We start from the raw sequence: 20,890 nt of genomic DNA, 5'->3' as shown, positions 1-20,890 counted from the left end.
GCTCATAAAATCAACTGTGTTGTCTTTATTAAAACTGTATGAGAGTCAACATGAAACAACATTGACAAAATCGCATTACCTCCATAATGTGACAAGATTTAACTAGAAATATTATATAGTTATAGTTATTATTTCATCAATGATGATTTGATTGAATAGGTTCATAAGTGGAGTAAGTTACATTTATATGAAAAATGAAAGATTATGAAGAAAAAAAAGGTTTTCTGTAGAATCCCAGCTAACGGGAACGTTTTCAGAACGTTCGTCCCGTAACATTAACAGAACGCTTGTTCAAAGTTATGTGCTCTTTAATGATGTTCTCAAAACGTTAGCACAAAACCAATCGTTCATTGAACGTTTTTTAAATGTTACTACTCAGAGAACATTCAAAAGTAAGTCCCATATTGTCATGAAATGGAATATGTTCCCTTAAAGCAGTGGTTCTTTTTAAAATGAAAATTAGGCTAGCCCATGATTTACTCGCCCTCAAGTCATCCTAGTGTAGCATTCTTCTTTCAGACGCATGGCTTCGCTTCAGAAGGCCTTTATTAACCCCCCCGGAGCCTGTGGAGCACTTTTATGATGGACAGATGCACTTTTATCATGGATAGATGCACTTTTATGATGGACAGATGCACTTTTATGATGGATAGATGCACTTTTATGATGGACAGATGCACTTTTATGATGGACAGATGCACTTTTATGATGTATAGATGCACTTTTATCATGGATAGATGCACTTTTATCATGGATAGATGCACTTTATGATGGATATATGCACTTTTATGATGGATAGATGCACTTTTATGATGGATAGATGCACTTTTATGATGGATAGATGCACTTTCATCAATATGCACTTTTATGATGGATAGATGCACTTTTATGATGGATAGATGCACTTTTATGATGGATAGATGCACTTTTATGATGGATATATGCACTTTTATGATGATAGATGCACTTTCATCAATATATATGCACTTTTATGATGGATAGATGCACTTTTATCATGATATATGCACTTTTATGATGGATAGATGCACTTTTATCATGGATGGATGCACTTTTATCATGGATGGATGCACTTTTATGACGGATAGATGCACTTTTTGAGCTTCAACTTTTGGTTGCAATTCACTGCCATTATAAAGCTTGGAAGAGCCACGATTATTTTTTTAGGAAAAAGAATGTCATACCTAGGATGACTTGAGGATGAGTAAATCATGGGCTAATTTTAATTTTAAAGTGAACTACTCCTTTAATATCTTCAGTCATTTTGCTTCTCCAGTAAATGCATCTTGATTTTATACTCTTTTAACATTTGCATGGCTAAAAAAAACCTGACATTTTCAGGGAACATTCAGAAATAACGTTTTAATAACTTCATGGTAATGTTAGCAAATCATTCTTAGAATATGTTTTTGTTCGCTGGGATAAATCATTAACATGAATTAAGACCGTGTCGTTGTTGATTCACGTGGACTCAGATAGATTCGTGTCAGACTCTTCGTACAGGCGTCTTCCGAAGCAGCTCTCGCTTTGCTTTGGGTTTCACTGAAGCTCCCATCTCCCATCCCAACGGCATGACTTTAGCCATGGCGTTCTGGATCCACTTGATGTACTTGGAAACCTGCGTGTAGACGCCGTACTTGCCCTTGCGTGCGCATCCCTCGCCCCAGCTCACCACGCCCGTCACGAACCACGTGTCCTTGTAGCGCGTCACATGCGGGCCGCCGCTATCGCCCTGACACGCGTCTTTCTCCTCCTGGTCATATCCGGCGCAGAACATGCGGTTGCTGATCCGGAACTGGCTGGACTCGATGCACATAGCGCGGTTGATGTACGGCACCGTTAGCTTCTGGAGGACGGTGGACTGAAGCCCGCCCTCGCGTACGCGACCGAAGCCGCTAACCATGCCGTTCTCCTGGATCATTAGCACGCGCTCCGCGAAGTCGTGCTCCGGGAGGCATGCGGGGATGATGTAGTCGGTGAATGTGATGGGCTTGCTGAGCTTAATGAGGGCGATGTCATTGTGGTAGGTGACTGGCACGAAGTCCTTGTGGATCAGAATCTCGTCTACGTCGTGGATGACCTCACGACCCTCTTTGACCAGCGTGTCATACTCACCTGACAGAAAGACACAAACGCTAATGAAAACACCCAAGAACTGATCGAATGCAAATGTGTGCCTTGATTGCAATGCAAGTTAGATAAAAGCGTCTGCCAAAATGCTAACATGTAAATAGGTGTACCCTGTGACAGGCGATCTGACCAGTCGTAATCCGCCGAATCCGCCATTTTTGTCCGTCAAAGCAGTCAGGAGAGTTACTAGATTAACAGCGGTGGATTTGAACTTGAAAAACCGAGTGTACTGACATCTTTCCACGGTTGAAACAACATACCTTCTGATGTTCATTCATGTTTATTTGATGCTATAGATGAATATCAGATGATGTCACCAACGTCTCCTCACTGACGTCACTCACTTCTAAAACTTGTCTGCCACCATCTTGAGTACCTGATTCACGTCAGTCGCAAAGGAACTAGCTAGCTATGCCTTCAATATGTTGTGCGGTGGGGTGCAACAACAAAAAAGGAGACCCCAAAATATCCTTTTACAGGCTACCTCAGGACGAAAAAAGACGCCGTAATTTGCGGGTGGGACATGTCCCCACCACTTTTCAAACATCTCGCGGCACGAATGTACCAATGCAAATAAACAAAACATCTCCAGTTACCTAGCAGAGCATTCATTTCGTGCGTTTGTTAAATAAGAGGCGATCTAGCGCTGAAATGTGTTGTTTCTGAAATCAAGTGATCAAAGTGCTCGTTGCCGCTGCGATCAGAGCCGCAGAGACTGTGTTCTCTTGAAGCGATCGTTTGCTCAAACACTCCAGTTTTATCCCGTTTTCCAACTGTACGCTGGTTAAGAATGAAATGGCTAGAGTTTATACACATCTCTTCTGTTGAATCCAGCGTATCATCAGCGCACGATTTGCTTCCATGGAGCTGTCAGTCAGTGAGCTAAACTAAACACTATTGGCTATTTGAAAAGGGGGAGGGGCCATTCAATATGTCCCGCCTTAACTTCCTGTTTCAGTGGAAATTACGTCAACGCATCAAACAAAGCTGCGCGTTCTAAGACACTTCAGTGGGACTTTAAGAACTGATCACGTAAGGTTCTTTGGGGAACCAGAAATGGTTGCTTAAATCCCCTTTTTGGAACCTTTATTTTTAAGAGTGAAGAAAGATTCCATGGACGGTAAAAGTTCTAAATGGGACCGTTGATATAAATAAAGAACATTTATTTTAATAAACGTAATAAAAGTTTTTTAAAAAGGAGAAAAAACACCAAAAAAACAATACTGCTGTTAATTTGAAGAATATCATTCAGCTATTTTGTGCATCAAATGTGCATGAAAATATTTCAGTTTTGACACACATGTTGAAGTTTAAGAAGTGTAAAAGAGATGTTCCTATAAAAGGCCGTACCTAAAATCACCCTGGTGGAGAGCGACTGGTTCATACAGTGAGCGGCCGACAGAACGAAGTGCTGGTTCAGGATGGTGCCGCCACAGAAACCGATGTTGTCTTCATTAATGAGAAGAGCCTGAGAGAAACGTCCCACGTCAGCAATAACAGACTAAAACGGGCTTATTTCACGTCTCCAAAACCTCAATTAAATATCATGCACAAGAAGAGCCCGTGTGTGTGCATCTGTACCTGCCACGGACATTCTCCAGGAGGACAGTCCACACCGTTGACGATTCTCGTGAGTCCTGAAGATGATTCGGGTAAAACCGGCTCTTCCGTGACCGTCTCGACAACCGGCGGGATTGTGGCGTTTCCGGCAGTCTCCTCTTGGTTCTCAGAGTTGGAGATGTTTGGCATTAGCATGAAGATGCTTCTGGTCTTCTGGGGATGAACGACGCCGCATTTGAAAGGATCTGAAACCAAAGGGTTATTTAACCCTCTTCCTTCCCTCGCGTCCTGCAACAAATCCTTCCCTCGCGGGTCAAAGTGACCCGAAGCCCGAAAAAATGTCTTTTTTTTTTCGTCCTGAAAGCTTATTTTATTTTTTAAATATAAATTACTAGATTTAATCAATACATAAATAGTCATTTAAGCACATTCCTCTACGGAAGAGGATTAGGGCCAAGCAATAATAAAAAAATAAAACCATCTTGAGATTAAAGTCATTATAATGCGAGATTAAACTCGTTAAATTTCGAGAAAAAAAGTCGAAATACAATCTTTAGAATAAACTCATTAAATATCGAGAATAAAGTCGTTGTGTTTCGAGAAAAAACAAGTTAAATTTCGAGAAAAAAGTCGAAATACAATCTTGAGAATAAACTCATTACATTTCGAGAATAAAGTCGTTGTGTTTCGAGAAAAAACTAGTTAAATTTCGAGAAAAAACTCGTTAAATTTCGAGAAAAAAAGGTGAAGTAATCGTGAGAATAAACTCATTACATTTCGAGAATAAAGTCGTTGTGTTTCGAGAAAAAAAGTCGAAATACAATCTTGAGAATAAACTCATTAAATTTAGAGAATAAAGTCGTTGTGTTTCGAGAAAAAACTCAGATTATATAGTCAGAATTGTGAGATATAAACTATTCTGAGGTAAAAAAAAAGTTTTTTTTTTTCAGAATTCTGACTTTATAAGACGCAATTGCGACTTTATTTCACGCAATTCTGACTTTATATCTCGCAATTCTGAGAAATAAGTCTGAATTGCGAGATAAACTCGCAATTATGAGATAAAAAGTCGCAATTATCTTTTAAAATGTTTTATTCTGTGGTGGAAACAAGCTTCCATACTTTGCCGACCTCTTGTGGAAAAAAATTATAATATAAGATGATATTTCGTGACTCTGGATGGGCTTATATCACTATATGGAGTAAATGAGCTGTTCCTCTGGGTCCTAAAGCCAGTTTCTCTTCAGTGTGCATCAGATACACATGTAGACATTAAACAATAATTTTATGGTAACGTTTTAGCATTTTTAGTTAGAATTTTGAGCATTTTTAGGTGTTTCTATGTGAACTGAAGCATTCCTCACATTCCATTCATTCCTAAGGGGGTCAAATTGACTCGTGAATGAAGGATTCGTTACTTTTTACAACCACAAAACTCCTCGAAACCATTATTTTTTGTGTGTATTCGTGGTTCAAATGCAACAAAAGTCCTGGGGTCTTGGACCCCTCTGATGAACACTCAATTTTTTATTTAAAAAAACCCAATTCCGGGTCAAAATGACCCAAGGGAAGGATGAAACTGGAAGATAATCAGCAGATAAAGGTCTCGCTCACATCAGAACATCATTTACCATTAGAGTGGCACGACTTCCCGTTATCGCCCAGCTCGTAGCCTTTGGCACACGAACAAACAGCGGTTTTCTCCTTCACCCTGCAGAAATGATCACAGCCTCCGTTTTGACTCTCGCAGAGCGCAGGAATCACTGCAGAGAAACACAGTGTTCAGCGCGCCGCTGGTCTGATGGTCTGTTGTGTGATTACTGAACATCATGAGGCTCTTTACCGATCTCACAGTTCAAGCCCTTAAACCCTTGCTGACAGAAACACGTGTACGGCCCGATCGCATCTTTGCACTCGCCACCATTGAAACACGGCTGAGACAAACACGCGTCTCCATCTGTAGAAACACAACCGCTGCTATCAAGACTTGACCATTAAAACCAAACTGAAGCGCAGGATCGTTACAGGCACTCACCGTAATACACGTGCCAGAACTCATTCTGAGAGAGAAAAGAGAAGAACAACAACAACACATCCGTCAGATGAAGTTAACCTTCATTTAATGCACACCAGAAGCATTTAGTGGCGTGTTGGTGTTTCATTGGCGTGTCATTCAGACTCAGTGGCGTATCACGGTCTTTAGTCATGGAAGTCAATAGTTCAACTCTGTCATGGGGGAAATCATAGTGAAAATACTGGCATTTTAATTTTTAATAACGTTCTCAAATTATTTAGATGTTCATCTAACGTTCTTTTAAATGTTACTACTTGTTTCAGAACATTCAGAGAACATTCAAAAGTAACGTTCCCATAATGTTTGAAGAATGATAAAGTGAAACTTATAGAAATAACACTTTAATAACTTAATGGGAACACTGTAAACCAGAATAAGTTGGCAAAACTCAAATAATTTGAGGTAATCAGTTACATAAAAAAAATTTAAGTTAAGAAATTTAGCGTTTAAGTAAGCAGAACTTGCAGATTTTTATTTTGTAATCATACATTTTAATTGCTCTTAACTTGAAATATTTGAGTAACCTAATTTATACACAACTTAATTTTCATGTAATCTCAACTTTAGCTCAAACAATATTTTTAGTAGTGAAAAAATCGGCTAGCTTTAACCAGATAATAAAAAAAAAGCTACCTTGCTAATTGGTGACACAATGCTTTGATAGCATTAGCACAGCATAGCACTTGATAAATGTACAGCAATTTTAAACATTCTACATACCCTGTTCTCAAACCAAGCTTATGCTCCTCTCGTCACCATGCTGGTAACCCCCCAAAAACACAACATAACAGAAACTCTTCTAAATTAGCATAACAAAAGATTAAAGTCGACTAAATATCCGCACTTAACATTAATCTGGCACAAAAAAGCATTATATAACACTTAATTTTAGCATTTACTCTCCCTTTTAAGTGTCATGGCAAAGCATGCTGGGAAATAGAAATCCCAGCCCAGTTTCGACTTTAAATTTAAGTTTGTCTAAATTAAAAGAAACAAGTTCATAGAACTCAAAACAATGAAACTATTCAACTTACTTAAAATGTGTCAGTTTTGTGAACTCAAAAGAAAAAGAAAGTTATAAATACTCATAAAAGTTCATTTGATGAAACTAATTTGTATAATTTAAGTTGGCTCTACTCAAACCAATTCATTATTTTGAGCGTTAGGGTTTACTGTGAATGTTATCAAAATATTCCTAGAACATATTTATTTATTAGCTGGGATATTAATATTAATATTTTTCTCAAATGATGTGAACACTGAGGGAATAGTGTGGTTGCGTGTTTTGGGCCTAAAAGTGGAAAATTGATTTCTTGGAAGATTCCAGTGAAGAACTGAACAAACAGACCGTCTTTTTAACATCCTCGAAGATTTCTCTGGCCTCCTCGTAACTGCAGCGCTCCTCAATGCACTCGCGCTCCATGTTGCCCTTCTTCATCTCCTCGAACATGGAGTTTGCGCGCCGGCGGCGGATCAGGATCTGACTAGCGTCTCGAGGGCGAAGGAAGACTGGAAAAACACATGACTTCATCATCATTATCAACACCAAAGCCTCCCTCCTCCAGAGACTGATAGCAGAGGAGTGTTGTGAAATAAACCAAAGCACAGTTAAAATCCCTCTGACATTGACAGGGCCTTAAAGAACGACAGGAACAGAGAAATCAGTCGTTCTGAAGCTTCAGTTTGTCAGATTCGAGACGACACTCACCTTCCGAGCACAGGCCGTGCGTTAGAAACAAGCACAGAAAGTTCCAGTAGACCCAAGACATGGTCGGTCGTCGGCGTTTAGCTCTTTCACGTTAGAGGATCGTTCAGAAAGCAGAGAGAGGGTCAATGAACTGAGCGCTGGGAGGGAGAGAGAGGAACAGAGGGAGGAGAAACTCAGTCGTTTACACACTCGACATGCGTGAGGTTTCAGTTTAGAGATCATGAAACCAGAGAGAGAGCTGTGGGAATCCTCACGTTCTCCTAACAAACACAAATGAGATTGGAGAAGCGCAATAATGATTTATGCGTGTTTTAGTAATCATGAATCAGAATCAGTTCCTCTTGCAGCATCTCTTCTCTTCTCTGATGACGAGGGCGGGGCTATAACCTGTCACTCACATGACATCAGCCAATAGCAAACCACAACCATCCAATCAGTTCCCCACAGACACAATCAAGCCCCGCCCACATGTGTTCTTGTTCCTGAAGCGTTTCACTCGGATATACGACACAATAGAGGAGAAAACACCAGCACAACTTCCCTTTCATGAAGACTGAGACAGTATGTCTCAATAATGTCAGTATCTGCATTTCCATTACAGATTTGCGCAAAACTTTTGCGATATTTTTTAAATAAACTATTGTGAAATGACGGCGTTTCCATTAAACGATGTTATGCGACTGAAACTGAAATTTTTTCCTCTCATGATCAGTCATTCCAACAATTATGGTAATGGATGTTAGTAGGTTTACATATATCTCAGCCGCACCAGCTATTATTATTACTGTAAGGAGTCGTAGACGTGTTATACAAGCTTTAATGGCAAGGAAAGTGTCTGGGTGTTTCTCCCTCATTTCTGCTTCAAGATCTTGATTGTGGCATTTCTTAGTGGTTAAGAATCCAGTATTCACTGCGATATATGGAAGTTTTTGCGAAATTGACGTGTTTCCATTGGCCATATTTTCAATTCTCAATTTCAATTTGCGCAATTTGAAGGGTAATGGAAACGCGACTAGTGATTCATACTTAGCCTATTTGTTTATTCAGCAGATGCTTTTATCCACACAACAAGCGATTCATTTTAAAGGGTTCTGTCTGGTGATAAAACAAGTGAACAACATCCTCTTAGTCAATTGTTTGATAATCTAAAAAAGCTGGTGATTTTCAGTGTTTCATGAAGAAGTTCGCAGAGATGAGGTTGGGCCGTTAACCGAAATATGTGAACCTTATCTTTGTTTTATCAGACTAATATAATGTACACAAAATGCACAGGAGAGATGAGGTCTGGCCTCGCACAGGGTCACGTCTGGTGTATGATTAGACCAGAGCAACATCTGCACTAGAAAATCAATGCAGTTCCAGTTAATGACTGTCTAACCGTCCCTCGAACACACATGAGTGACAGAAGCACACACACACACAAGGCTCAGAATCACTGTTTTATTTCAAAGCTCGTCTCACACTCTTACAAGTAAAGGTTCTGTATTGGCATCGATGGTTCCTTGAAGAACCTTTAACATCTTAAAAATAAAGGTTCCAAAAAGGGGTTCCACAGAAGAACCATTTTTGGTTCCCTAAAGAACCTTTCAGCGATCAGTTCTTAAAATAACCATTTTTTTCTTAGTGTGAAGAACATTTAAAAAATCTAAAGAACCTTTTTCCACTATAAAGGACCTTTTGTGCAATGCAAAGGTTCTGTGAATGTTATCAACTTTAAATATGGAACTCAACTTGGTTTGATTCTCTAGCAATCCATATTAGTTATAGCCTGACTACGTCAGACTTCTTACTTCCGCTCAATTTCATTTCGCTTCTGTGGTCAGTCTGATACAGCGTAATAGCTTTCCGTTTGCCTCCGGCCTGAAAACAGCCGGGCCAATCAACGAACAGAGGGCGGGCTGAGAGCCGTGACGTAGACGCTGATTGTAGCCTACCGTGGATGCGTTGATTTTTACTTCACATAATCTGCAAAAGTCGCGCACAGCCATGTTCACTCCGGTATTTCGCTCGATGGTTTTGTTTTCGCATCATACAGTGGAAGTTAGATGCGGCTGAGCATGTGCATAACACACGCCATAACCAAACGTTATGTGATTGGCTTACGGGTAACCAATGATTTTAAACTTCAGACAAGCGCCCCCCGCGAGAGAGAAAACACTTCTCTATTATGCCATTCCAGATGCCATATGCCAGACTCTGTCTACGAAGCAAAGCGAAGTAGCAGAGTTTGGTATTACCAGGCTATATTAGTTAGTCCAAAAACCAATAGTCCAAAATATTTTGTACATGCTTTCACTTCTGCAATAATCCACTGAGTGTCTTTTCTAAAAAAGAGACCAACCTTAGGTCTGTATTCCAAAGCATTCATGAATTACAACCATTTAAGTTCAGATCTGTGGGGAGGTGAGAATTTACTATTCTATTTATTCTATCTTTACTATTTATTATTCAATCCCTCAACGGGAGTTTTCATAACCATTCATGGTTTTATCATGGACAGATGCACTTTTATGATGGACAGATGCACTTTTATCATGGATAGATGCACTTTTATGATGGATAGATGCACTTTTATGATGGACAGATGCACTTTTATCATGGATAGATGCACTTTTATGATGGATAGATGCACTTTTATGATGGACAGATGCACTTTTATGGTGGACAGATGCACTTTTATCATGGATAGATGCACTTTTATGATGAATAGATGCACTTTTATCATGGATAGATGCACTTTTATCATGGACAGATGCACTTTTATCATGGATAGATGCACTTTTATATCATGGACAGATGCACTTTTATCATGGACAGATGCACTTTTATCATGGATAGATGCACTTTTATGATGGATAGATGCACTTTTATCATGGATAGATGCACTTTTATCATGGACAGATGCACTTTTATCATGGATAGATGCACTTTTATATCATGGACAGATGCACTTTCATCATGGACAGATGCACTTTTCAGATGCACTTTTAACATGGACAGATGCACTTTTATGATGGACAGATGCACTTTTATATCATGGTCAGATGCACTTTTATAATGGACAGATGCACTTTTCAGATGCACTTTTATGATGGACAGATGCACTTTTATATCATGGATAGATGCACTTTTATCATGGACAGATGCACTTTTATGATGGACAGATGCACTTTTATCATGGACAGATGCACTTTTATGATGGACAGATGCACTTTTATCATGGACAGATGCACTTTTATCATGGATGGATGCACTTTTATCATGGATAGATGCATTTTTATGATGGATAGATGCACTTTTATGATGGATTTAGATGCATTTTTATGATGGATTTAGATGCACTTTTTTGATGGATAGATGCACTTTTATGAGCTTCATACTGTTCATACTGCAATTCATCCATCCATCCATCCATCTTCTTCCGCTTATCCGGGGCCGGGTCGCGGGGGCAGCAGTCTAAGCAGGGATGCCCAGACCTCCCGCTCCCCGGACACTTCCTCCAGCTCTTCCGGGGGGACACAGAGGCGTTCCCAGGCCAGCGTGTCCTAGGTCTTCCCCGGGGCCTCCTTCCGGTGGGACATGCCCGGAACACCTTCCCGGGAAGGCGACCAGGAGGCATCCGGAAAAGATGCCCGAGCCACCTCAGCTGGCTCCTCTCGATGCGGAGGAGCAGCAGCTCTACTCTGAGCTCCTCCCGAGTGACCGAGCTTCTCACCCTATCTCTAAGAGATCACCCGGCAACCCTGTGGAGAAAGCTCATTTTGGCCGCCTGTACCCGGGATCTTGTCCTTTCGGTCATGACCCACAGTTCATGACCATAGGTGAGAGTAGGAACGTAGATTGACCGGTAAATCGAGAGCTTCGCCTTGCGGCTCAGCTCTTTCTTCACCACGACAGACCGGTACATCGACTGCATTACTGCAGAGGCTGCACCGATCCGTCTGTCAATCTCCCGTTCCATCCTTCGCTCACTCGTGAACAAGACCCCAAGATACTTGAACTTCTCCACTTGAGGCAGGAACTCTCCACCAACCTGAAGTGGGCAAGCCACCCTTTTCCGACTGAGAACCATGGCCTCGGATTTGGAGGCGCTGATTCTCATCCCAGCTGCTTCACACTCAGCTGCAAACCGTCCCAGTGCATGCTGGAGGTCCTGGTCTGATGGGGCCAGCATGACAACATCATCCGCAAAGAGCAGAGATGAGATCATGTGGTCCCCAAAACCTGACACCCTCCGGCCCCTGGCTGCGCCTAGAAATTCTGTCCATAAAAATCATGAACAGAGCCGACGACAAAGGGCAGCCCTGCCGGAGTCCAACATGCACCGGGAACAAGTCTGACTTACTGCCGGCAATGCAAAGCAAGCTCCTGCTCCGGTCGTACAGGGACTGGATAGCCCTAGTGTCCAAGACATACGGCCGGAGGTCAGATGAAACGACCACAAAGTCGATCATTGACCTCCGGCCTAGGGTGTCCTGATGCCATGTGCACTGATGGACACCCTTATGCCTGAACATTGTGTTCGTTATGGACAAGCTGTAACTAGCACAGAAGTCCAATAACAGAACACCACTCGGGTTCAGATCAGGGGGGCCGTTCCTCCCAATCACGCCCCTCCACGTGGGCGTTGAAGTCCCCCAGTAGAACGACAGAGTCCCCAGTTGGAGCACTTTCCAGCATCCCTCCCAGAGACCCCAAGAAGGCCGGGTACTCTACACTGCCGTTTGGCCCATAGGCACAATGGGTTAACCCTAACTAACTCCCACCTTGGGCAACTCCAGAGTGGTGAAGAGTCCATCCTCTCTCAAGGAGTGTGGGTCCAGAGCCCAAGTCGTGCGTGGAGGTGATCCCGACTATCTCTAGTCGGTACCTCTCAAACTCTCGCACAATCTCAGGCTCCTTCCCCGCCAGCGAGGTGACGTTCGACGTCCCTAGAGCTAGTTTCTGTGTCCAGGGATCGGGTTGTCGAGGCCCCCGCCTACGACCGCCGCCTGATCCACTACGCACCGACCCCTTACGGTCCCTCCTGTAGGTGGTGAGCCTGCGGGAGATCGGCCCCATGTCGCTCTTTCGGGCTGAGCCCGGCCGGACCCCGTGGGGGGAGGTGTCTCGCATGAGAGCCCCAACCCCGGGCCTGGCTCCAGGGTGGGGCCCCGGCTGCGCCATGCCGTCACGGTCCTTTGATTTAACTTCTTCAAAGGGGTTTCTGAACCGCTCTTAGTCTGACCCGTCACCTAGGACCTGTTTGCCTTGGGAGACCCTACCAGGGGCATATAGCCCCAGACAACATAGCTCCTAGGGTCCTTCGGGTACTCAAACCCCTCCACCACAGTAAGGTGGCAGTTCAATTTGGTTGCAATTCACTGCCATTATAGAGCTTGGAAGAGCAACGATTTTTTTTTTTTGAAAGAAGAATGTCATATATACCTAGGATGACTTGAGGATGAGTAAATCATGGGCTAATTTTAATTTTAAAGTGAACTACTCCTTTAATATCTTCAGTCATTTTGCTTCTCCAGTAAATGCATCTTGATTTTATACTCTTTTAACATTTGCATGGCTAAAAAAAACCCAGACATTTTCAGGGAACATTCAGAAATAACGTTTTAATAACTTTATTGGAACGTTAGCAAATCATTCTTAGAATATGTTTTTGTTCGCTGGGATAAATCATCAACATGAATTAAGACCGTGTCGTTGTTGATTCACGTGGACTCAAAGATAGATTCGTGTCAGACTCTTCGTACAGGCGTCTTCCGAAGCAGCTCTCGCTTTACTTTGGGTTTCACTGAAGCTCCCATCTTTGGCATGACTTTAGCCATGGCGTTCTGGATCCACTGGATGTACTTGGAAACCTGCGTGTAGACGCCGTACTTGCCCTTGCGTGCGCATCCCTCGCCCCAGCTCACCACGCCCGTCACGAACCACGTGTCCTTGTAGCGCGTCACATGCGGGCCGCCGCTATCGCCCTGACACGCGTCTTTCTCCTCCTGGTCGTATCCGGCGCAGAACATGCGGTTGGTGATCCGGAACTGGCTGGACTCGATGCACGTAGCGCGGTTGATGTACGGCACCGTTAGCTTCTGGAGGACAGTGGACTGAAGCCCGCCCTCGCGCACGCGACCGAAGCCGCTAACCATGCCGTTCTCCTGGATCATTAGCACATGCTCCGCGAAGTCGTGCTCCGGGAGGCATGCGGGGATGATGTAGTCGGTGAATGTGATGGGCTTGCTGAGCTTAATGAGGGCGATGTCATTGTGGTAGGTGTCCGGCATGAAGTTCTTGTGGATTAGAATCTCGTCTACGTCGTGGATGACCTCACGACCCTCTTTGACCAGCGTGTTATACTCACCTGACAGAAAGACACAAACGCTAATGAAAACACCCAAGAACTGATCAAATGCAAATGTGTGCCTTGATTGCAATGCAAGTTAGATAAAAGCATCTGCCAAAATGCTAACATGTAAATAGGTGTACCCTGTGACAGGCGATCTGACCAGTCGTAATCCGCCGAATCCGCCATTTTTGTCCGTCAAAGCAGTCAGGAGAGTTAGTAGATTAACAGCGGTGGATTTGAACTTGAAAAACCGAGTGTACTGACGTCTTTCCACGGTTGAAACAACATACCTTCTGATGTTCATTCATGTTTATTTGATGTTATAAATGAACTAGAAGGAAGACAACTGTGTTGTCAGTGTCCTCTCTGCTCCACGGTGTATTGTTCACTGCGTAAGAACATGTGTGTGTGAGAGCGGCGTGACTTCGGACATAGCAACAGTAACTAAAGGGGGCGGGTCTTTGCGAACGGTCAGTTGTGTCTCCTAGAGGGCCATGAATAGAATAGAGAATAGAGACTTTTACTGAAGTCTCCCTCTCAGATGTTTCTCTTGAGAAAGTTTTTTAGCTTTTAATATGAATATGTTGGCCTTAAGGTTATGAATAAGCTGGTGTGTTCCAAAAAAATGACAAAATTGGCATTTAGGAGCATTCAAAACTTACAGTCTCTCACTTTCGCTAAAATGGATGTATTTTTATGACATCACCGCAGACTTCAGTGTCTCATCACATCTCCTGTCCAATCAAATGCTCTCTAGAATCTAAAGCTCCGCCCCCTCTGCTATAAACACCACCTGGCCGAAGCGAGCATTGACGCGTCACAGAGGAATATGGGTCAGAGATGTGTGTTCGTTTGCTCAAACGCTCCAGTTTTATCCCGTTTTCCAACTGTACGCTGGTTAAGAATGAAATGGCTAGAGTTTATACACATCTCTTCTGTTGAATCCAGCGTATCATCAGCGCTCGATTTGCTTCCATGGAGCTGTCAGTCAGTGAGCTAAACTAAACGCTATTGGCTATTTGAAAAGGGGGAGGGGCCATTCAATATGTCCCGCCTTAACTTCCTGTTTCAGTGGAAATTACGTCAGCACATCAAACAAAGCTGCACGCACCAAGACACTTCAGTGGGACTTTAAGAACTGATCACGTAAGGTTCTTTGGGGAACCAGAAATGGTTGCGAAAATCCCCTTTTTGGAACCTTTATTTTTAAGAGTGAAGAAAGATTCCATGGACGGTAAAAGTTCTAAATGGGGCCGTTGATATAAATAAAGAACATTTATTTTAATAAACGTAATTAAAGTTTTTTAAAAAGGAGAAAAAACACCAAAAAACAATACTGCTGTTAATTTGAAGAATATCATTCAGCTATTTTGTGCATCAAATGTGCATGAAAATATTTCAGTTTTGACACACATGTTGAAGTTTAAGAAGTGTAAAAGAGATGTTCCTATAAAAGGCCGTACCTAAAATCACCCTGGTGGAGAGCGACTGGTTCATACAGTGAGCGGCCGACAGAACGAAGTGCTGGTTCAGGATGGTGCCGCCACAGAAGCCGATGTTGTCTTCATTTATGAGAAGAGCCTGAGAGAAACGTCCCACGTCAGCAATAACAGACTAAAACTGGCAAATTTCACGTCTCCAAAACCTCAATTAAATATCATGCACAAGAAGAGCCCGTGTGTGTGCGTCTGTACCTGCCACGGACATTCTCCAGGAGGACAGTCCACACCGTTGACGATTCTAGTGTGTCCTGAAGATGATTCGGGTAAAACCGGCTTTTCCGTGATCGTCTCGTTAACCGAGATTGTGGCGTTTCCGGCAGTCTCCTCTTGGTTCTCAGAGTTGGAGATGTTTGGCATTAGCATGAAGATGCTTCTGGTCTTCTGGGGATGAACGACGCCGCATTTGAAAGGATCTGAAACCAAAGGGTTATTTAACCCTCTTCTTTCCCTCGCGTCCTGCAACAAATCCTTCCCTCGCGGGTCAAAGTGACCCGAAGCCCGAAAAAATGTCTTCTTTTTTTCGTCCTGAAAGCTTATTTTATTTTTAAAATATAAATTACTAGATTTAATCAATAAATAAATAGTAATTTAAGCACATTCCTCACATTCTTATAACTTAAATTCAAAATAACTCACAATTTCATGCATAACCCTTTTAATTCTGCTCAAAATATCTTACATTGGGTGTCTTTGCTATGGAAGCTTGTTTCCGCCACAGAGTGAAAAATAAAAAAGGTAATTGCGACTTTTTAATCTCACAATTCTGACTTTTTTTCTCACAATTGCGAGTTTACATCTCACAATTCTGACTTTTTATCTCAGAATTACGTGATATAAAGTCGCAATTGTGTGTTATTAAGTCAAAATTGCGTGATATAAAGTCAGAATTATGAGATATAAACTCGCAATTGCGAGAAATATACTTGAAATTCTGTCTTTTTTTCTCAGAATTGGGAGTTATAAAGACAGAATTGCATGATATAAAGTCGCAATTCTGAGAAATAAAGTCGCAACTGGGAGATATAAAGTCAGAATTGCATGATATAAAGTCGCAATTGCGAGATATAAAGTCGCAATTGCGAGATATAAAGTCGCAATTGCGAGATATAAAGTCGTAATTCTGAGAAATAAAGTCGCAATTGCGTGTTATAAAGTCAGAATTGTGAGATATAAACTATTCTGAGGTAAAAAAAAAAAAAAAAGTCCGTCTTTTTTTCCCTTAGAATTGGACTTTATGGGCCCTATCTTGCACCCAGCGCAATTGACTTTGTACACTGACGCATGTATCATTCCTATTTTGCACCCGCGCAAAGCGGGCTTTTCCCTCCACAGATGCACGTCGGTTAACTAAGAAATACACTTGCGCTCCCGGGGGCGGTTCAGTGCAAAGAGGCGTGTTCCGGCGCAAACGTTCCCTCATGCTATTTTACAGGTTTAGAAAACAATTGCGCCACTGACCGAAAAAAAACAGTTTAAAGTCAGTGGCGCGTTGCGCATGTTATTCAGAGGCTATTTTAAGGGCGCATGCTTGGCCTTAATCAATGTAGCGTGTGCACAACGCGCATACACTTTGATTCTCTCATCTACACACAGACGCAGCAGTTATCATTTTTGCAAATCATATATTATTACTATAGATAGATAGATAGAAAGATAGATAGATAGACAGATAGATAGACATTTTATTATAAAAGCATACATCTAGCTTACACATTTACCCAAATTATCATACGCCTGTTTAACCAAAGTTAATTTGGGTGTGTTTCTCCATCCCCAATGTCCCTGACGAGAATGTCGGTCTCCTCGGCTGTGAACCGCTCCTGGCGTGCGTCTGGCAAATCCGCCGTTATAATAGCAATCCGCCATGGAACAAGCGTGCCTGCTCTTAAAGGGAATGTGAGATGATGCTCTGATTGGTTTATTTCACGTTACGCCCAAACCACACCTATGAGTAATGAAGCTACTTCAGACCAACCCCTTTTAGATTTGCGCCAGGCACAAGAGTCATTTATCCCGCCGGTATAATAGCAACAGCGCCAAGACCCGCCCACAAAGTTACTTGCGCTTTGCGCTTGACACTTGCGTTTCAGATCGTTAAAATAGGGCCCTATATCTCACAATTCTGAGAAAAGATGTTAGAATTGTGAGATATGAACTCGTCAAAAAGTCAGAATTCTGACTTTATAAGACGCAATTGCGACTTTATTTCACGCAATTCTGACTTTATATCTCGCAATTCTTACTTTATAAGACGCAATTGCGACTTGTTTATGCCATATGTTTTATTCTGTGGCGGAAACAAGCTTCCATACTTTGCCGACCTCTTGTGGAAAAAAAAACAATATAAGATGATATTTCATGACTCTGGATGGGCTTATATCTCTATATGGAGTAAATGAGCTGTTCCTCTGGGTCCTAACGCCAGTTTCTCTTCAGTGTGCATCAGATACACATGTAGACATTAAACAATAATTTTATGGTAAAGTTTTAGCATTTTTAGTTAGAATTTTGAGCATTTTTAGGTGTTTCTATGTGAACTGAAGCATTCCTCGCATTCCATTCATTCCTAAGGGGGTCAAATTGACTCGTGAATGAAGGATTCGTTACTTTTTACAACCACAAAACTCCTCGAAACCATTACATTTTTTGTGTGTATTCGTGGTTCAAATGCAACAAAAGTCCTGGGGTCTTGGACCCCTCTGATGAACACTCAATTTTGTATTTAAAAAAACCCCAATTCCGGGTCAAAATGACCCAAGGGAAGGATGAAACTGGAAGATAATCAGCAGATAAACGTCTCGCTCACATCAGAACATCATTTACCATTAGAGTGGCACGACTTCCCGTTATCGCCCAGCTCGTAGCCTTTGGCACACGAACAAACAGAGGTTTTCTCCTTCACCCTGCAGAAATGATCACAGCCTCCGTTTTGACTCTCGCAGAGCGCAGGAATCGCTGCAGAGAAACACAGTGTTCAGCGCGCCGCTGGTCTGATGGTCTGTTGTGTGATTACTGAACATCATGAGGCTCTTTACCGATCTCACAGTTCAAGCCCTTAAACCCTTGCTGACAGAAACACATGTACGGCCCGATCGCATCTTTGCACTCGCCACCATTGAAACACGGCTGAGACAAACACGCGTCTCCATCTGTAGAAACACAACCGCTGCTATCAAGACTTGACCATTAAAACCAAACTGAAGCGCAGGATCGTTACAGACACTCACCGTAATACACGTGCCAGAACTCATTCTGAGAGAGAAAAGAGAAGAACAACAACAACACATCCGTCAGATGAAGTTAACCTTCATTTAATGCACACCAGAAGCATTTAGTGGCGTGTTGGTGTTTCATTGGCGTGTCATTCAGACTCAGTGGCGTATCACGGTCTTTAGTCATGGAAGTCAATAGTTCAACTCTGTCATGGGGGAAATCATAGTGAAAATACTGGCATTTTAATTTTTAATAACGTTCTCAAATTATTTAGATGTTCATCTAACGTTCTTTTAAATGTTACTACTTGTTTCAGAACGTTCAGAGAACATTCAAAAGTAACGTTCCCATAATGTTTGAAGAATGATAAAGTGAAACTTATAGAAATAACACTTTAATAACTTAATGGGAACACTGTAAACCAGAATAAGTTGGCAAAACTCAAATAATTTGAGGTAATCAGTTACATAAAAAAAATTTAATTTAAGAAATTTAACATTTAAGTAAGCAGAACTTGCAGATTTTTATTTTGTAATCATACATTTTAATTGCTCTTAACTTGAAATATTTGAGTAAGCTAATTTATACACAACTATACTTTTAGTAGTGAAAAATTGGCTAGCTTTAACCAGATAATAAAAAAAAGCTACCTTGCTAATTGGTGACACAATGCTTTGATAGCATTAGCACAGCATAGCACTTGATAAATGTACAGCAATTCTAAACATTTTTCATACATTATTATTATGTTTATGCTCCTCTCGTCACCATGATGGTAACCCCCCAAAACACAACATAACAGAAACTCTTCTAAATTAGCATAACAAAAGATTAAACTCGACTAAATCTCCGCACTTAACATTAATCTGGCACAAAAAGCATTATATAACACTTAATTTTAGCATTTACTCTCCCTTCCTTTTAAGTGTCATGGCAAAGCATGCTGGGAAATAGAAATCCCAGCCTAGTTTCAACTTTAAATTTAAGTTTGTCTAAATTAAAAGAAACAAGTTCATAGAACTCAAAACAATGAAACTATTCAACTTACTTAAAATGTGTCAGTTTTGTGAACTCAAAAGAAAAAGAAAGTTCTAAATACTCATAAAAGTTCATTTGATGAAACTAATTTGTATAATTTAAGTTGGCTCTACTCAAACCAATTCATTATTTTGAGCGTTAGGGTTTACTGTGAATGTTATCAAAATATTCCTAGAACATATTTATTTATTAGCTGGGATATTAATATTAATATTTTTCTCAAATGATGTGAACACTGAGGGAATAGTGTGGTTGTGTGTTTTGGGCCTAAAAGTGGAAAATTGATTTCTTGGAAGATTCCAGTGAAGAACTGAACAAACAGACCGTCTTTTTAACATCCTCGAAGATTTCTCTGGCCTCCTCGTAACTGCAGCGCTCCTCAATGCACTCGCGCTCCATGTTGCCCTTCTTCATCTCCTCGAACATGGAGTTTGCGCGCCGGCGGCGGATCAGGATCTGACTAGCGTCTCGAGGGCGAAGGAAGACTGGAAAAACACATGACTTCATCATCATTATCAACACCAAAGCCTCCCTCCTCCAGAGACTGATAGCAGAGGAGTGTTGTGAAATAAACCAAAGCACAGTTAAAATCCCTCTGACATTGACAGGGCCTTAAAGAACGACAGGAACAGAGAAATCAGTCGTTCTGAAGCTTCAGTTTGTCAGATTCGAGACGACACTCACCTTCCGAGCACAGGCCGTGCGTTAGAAACAAGCACAGAAAGTTCCAGTAGACCCAAGACATGGTCGGTCGTCGGCGTTTAGCTCTTTCACGTTAGAGGATCGTTCAGAAAGCAGAGAGAGGGTCAATGAACTGAGCGCTGGGAGGGAGAGAGAGGAACAGAGGGAGGAGAAACTCAGTCGTTTACACACTCGACATGCGTGAGGTTTCAGTTTAGAGATCATGAAACCAGAGAGAGAGCTGTGGGAATCCTCACGTTCTCCTAACAAACACAAATGAGATTGGAGAAGCGCAATAATGATTTATGCGTGTTTTAGTAATCATGAATCAGAATCAGTTCCTCTTGCAGCATCTCTTCTCTTCTCTGATGACGAGGGCGGGGCTATAACCTGTCACTCACATGACATCAGCCAATAGCAAACCACAACCATCCAATCAGTTCCCCACAGACACAATCAAGCCCCGCCCACATGTGTTCTTGTTCCTGAAGCGTTTCACTCGGATATACGACACAATAGAGGAGAAAACACCAGCACAACTTCCCTTTCATGAAGACTGAGACAGTATGTCTCAATAATGTCAGTATCTGCATTTCCATTACAGATTTGCGCAAAACTTTTGCGATATT

At 41.8% G+C, this 20,890-nt stretch overlaps 2 protein-coding genes across 2 annotated transcripts; both read right to left on the bottom strand.

Annotated features, from left to right (window-relative positions):
* Positions 1-5: 5 nt before the first annotated feature.
* Positions 6-7,866, bottom strand: LOC311284262 (coagulation factor X-like). The gene is made up of 8 exons (XM_084399227.1): positions 7,491-7,866; positions 7,131-7,291; positions 5,744-5,768; positions 5,552-5,665; positions 5,340-5,471; positions 3,730-3,953; positions 3,499-3,616; positions 6-2,133 (listed from the first exon to the last, which is right to left on the bottom strand). Exons 1-8 carry the CDS (start codon positions 7,549-7,551, stop codon positions 1,505-1,507), a joined length of 1,464 nt encoding a protein of 487 aa, XP_084255353.1. The 5' UTR covers positions 7,552-7,866; the 3' UTR covers positions 6-1,504.
* A 5,215-nt stretch (positions 7,867-13,081) lies between these two features.
* On the bottom strand, positions 13,082-20,638 carry f10 (coagulation factor X). Its single transcript, XM_084399237.1, has 8 exons — positions 20,265-20,638; positions 19,905-20,065; positions 18,557-18,581; positions 18,365-18,478; positions 18,153-18,284; positions 15,522-15,742; positions 15,291-15,408; positions 13,082-13,842 (listed from the first exon to the last, which is right to left on the bottom strand). The coding sequence occupies exons 1-8, from the start codon at positions 20,323-20,325 to the stop codon at positions 13,223-13,225; spliced, it is 1,452 nt and encodes a 483-aa protein (XP_084255363.1). The 5' UTR covers positions 20,326-20,638; the 3' UTR covers positions 13,082-13,222.
* Between the last annotated feature and the right edge of the window lie 252 nt (positions 20,639-20,890).

Source organism: Rutilus rutilus (assembly GCF_951802725.1).
Source record: "Rutilus rutilus genome assembly, chromosome: 2".
Lineage (NCBI taxonomy): Eukaryota > Metazoa > Chordata > Actinopteri > Cypriniformes > Leuciscidae > Rutilus > Rutilus rutilus.
This window is presented reverse-complemented; position numbering and strand designations above follow the sequence as displayed.

Excerpts from the sequence above, each read along its gene's own strand:
- f10 (XM_084399237.1), bottom strand. The coding sequence starts at position 20,325 with ATGTCTTGGGTCTACTGGAACTTTCTGTGCTTGTTTCTAACGCACGGC. Across the intron at positions 18,285-18,364 it reads GGGCTTGAACTGTGAGATCG|CGATTCCTGCGCTCTGCGAG; the intron begins GTAAAGAGCCTC and ends GTTTCTCTGCAG. Across the intron at positions 15,743-18,152 it reads GAAGTCGTGCCACTCTAATG|ATCCTTTCAAATGCGGCGTC; the intron begins GTAAATGATGTT and ends CTTTGGTTTCAG.
- LOC311284262 (XM_084399227.1), bottom strand. The coding sequence starts at position 7,551 with ATGTCTTGGGTCTACTGGAACTTTCTGTGCTTGTTTCTAACGCACGGC. Across the intron at positions 5,769-7,130 it reads TCGAGGATGTTAAAAAGACG|AATGAGTTCTGGCACGTGTA; the intron begins GTCTGTTTGTTC and ends TTTCTCTCTCAG. Across the intron at positions 3,954-5,339 it reads GAAGTCGTGCCACTCTAATG|ATCCTTTCAAATGCGGCGTC; the intron begins GTAAATGATGTT and ends CTTTGGTTTCAG.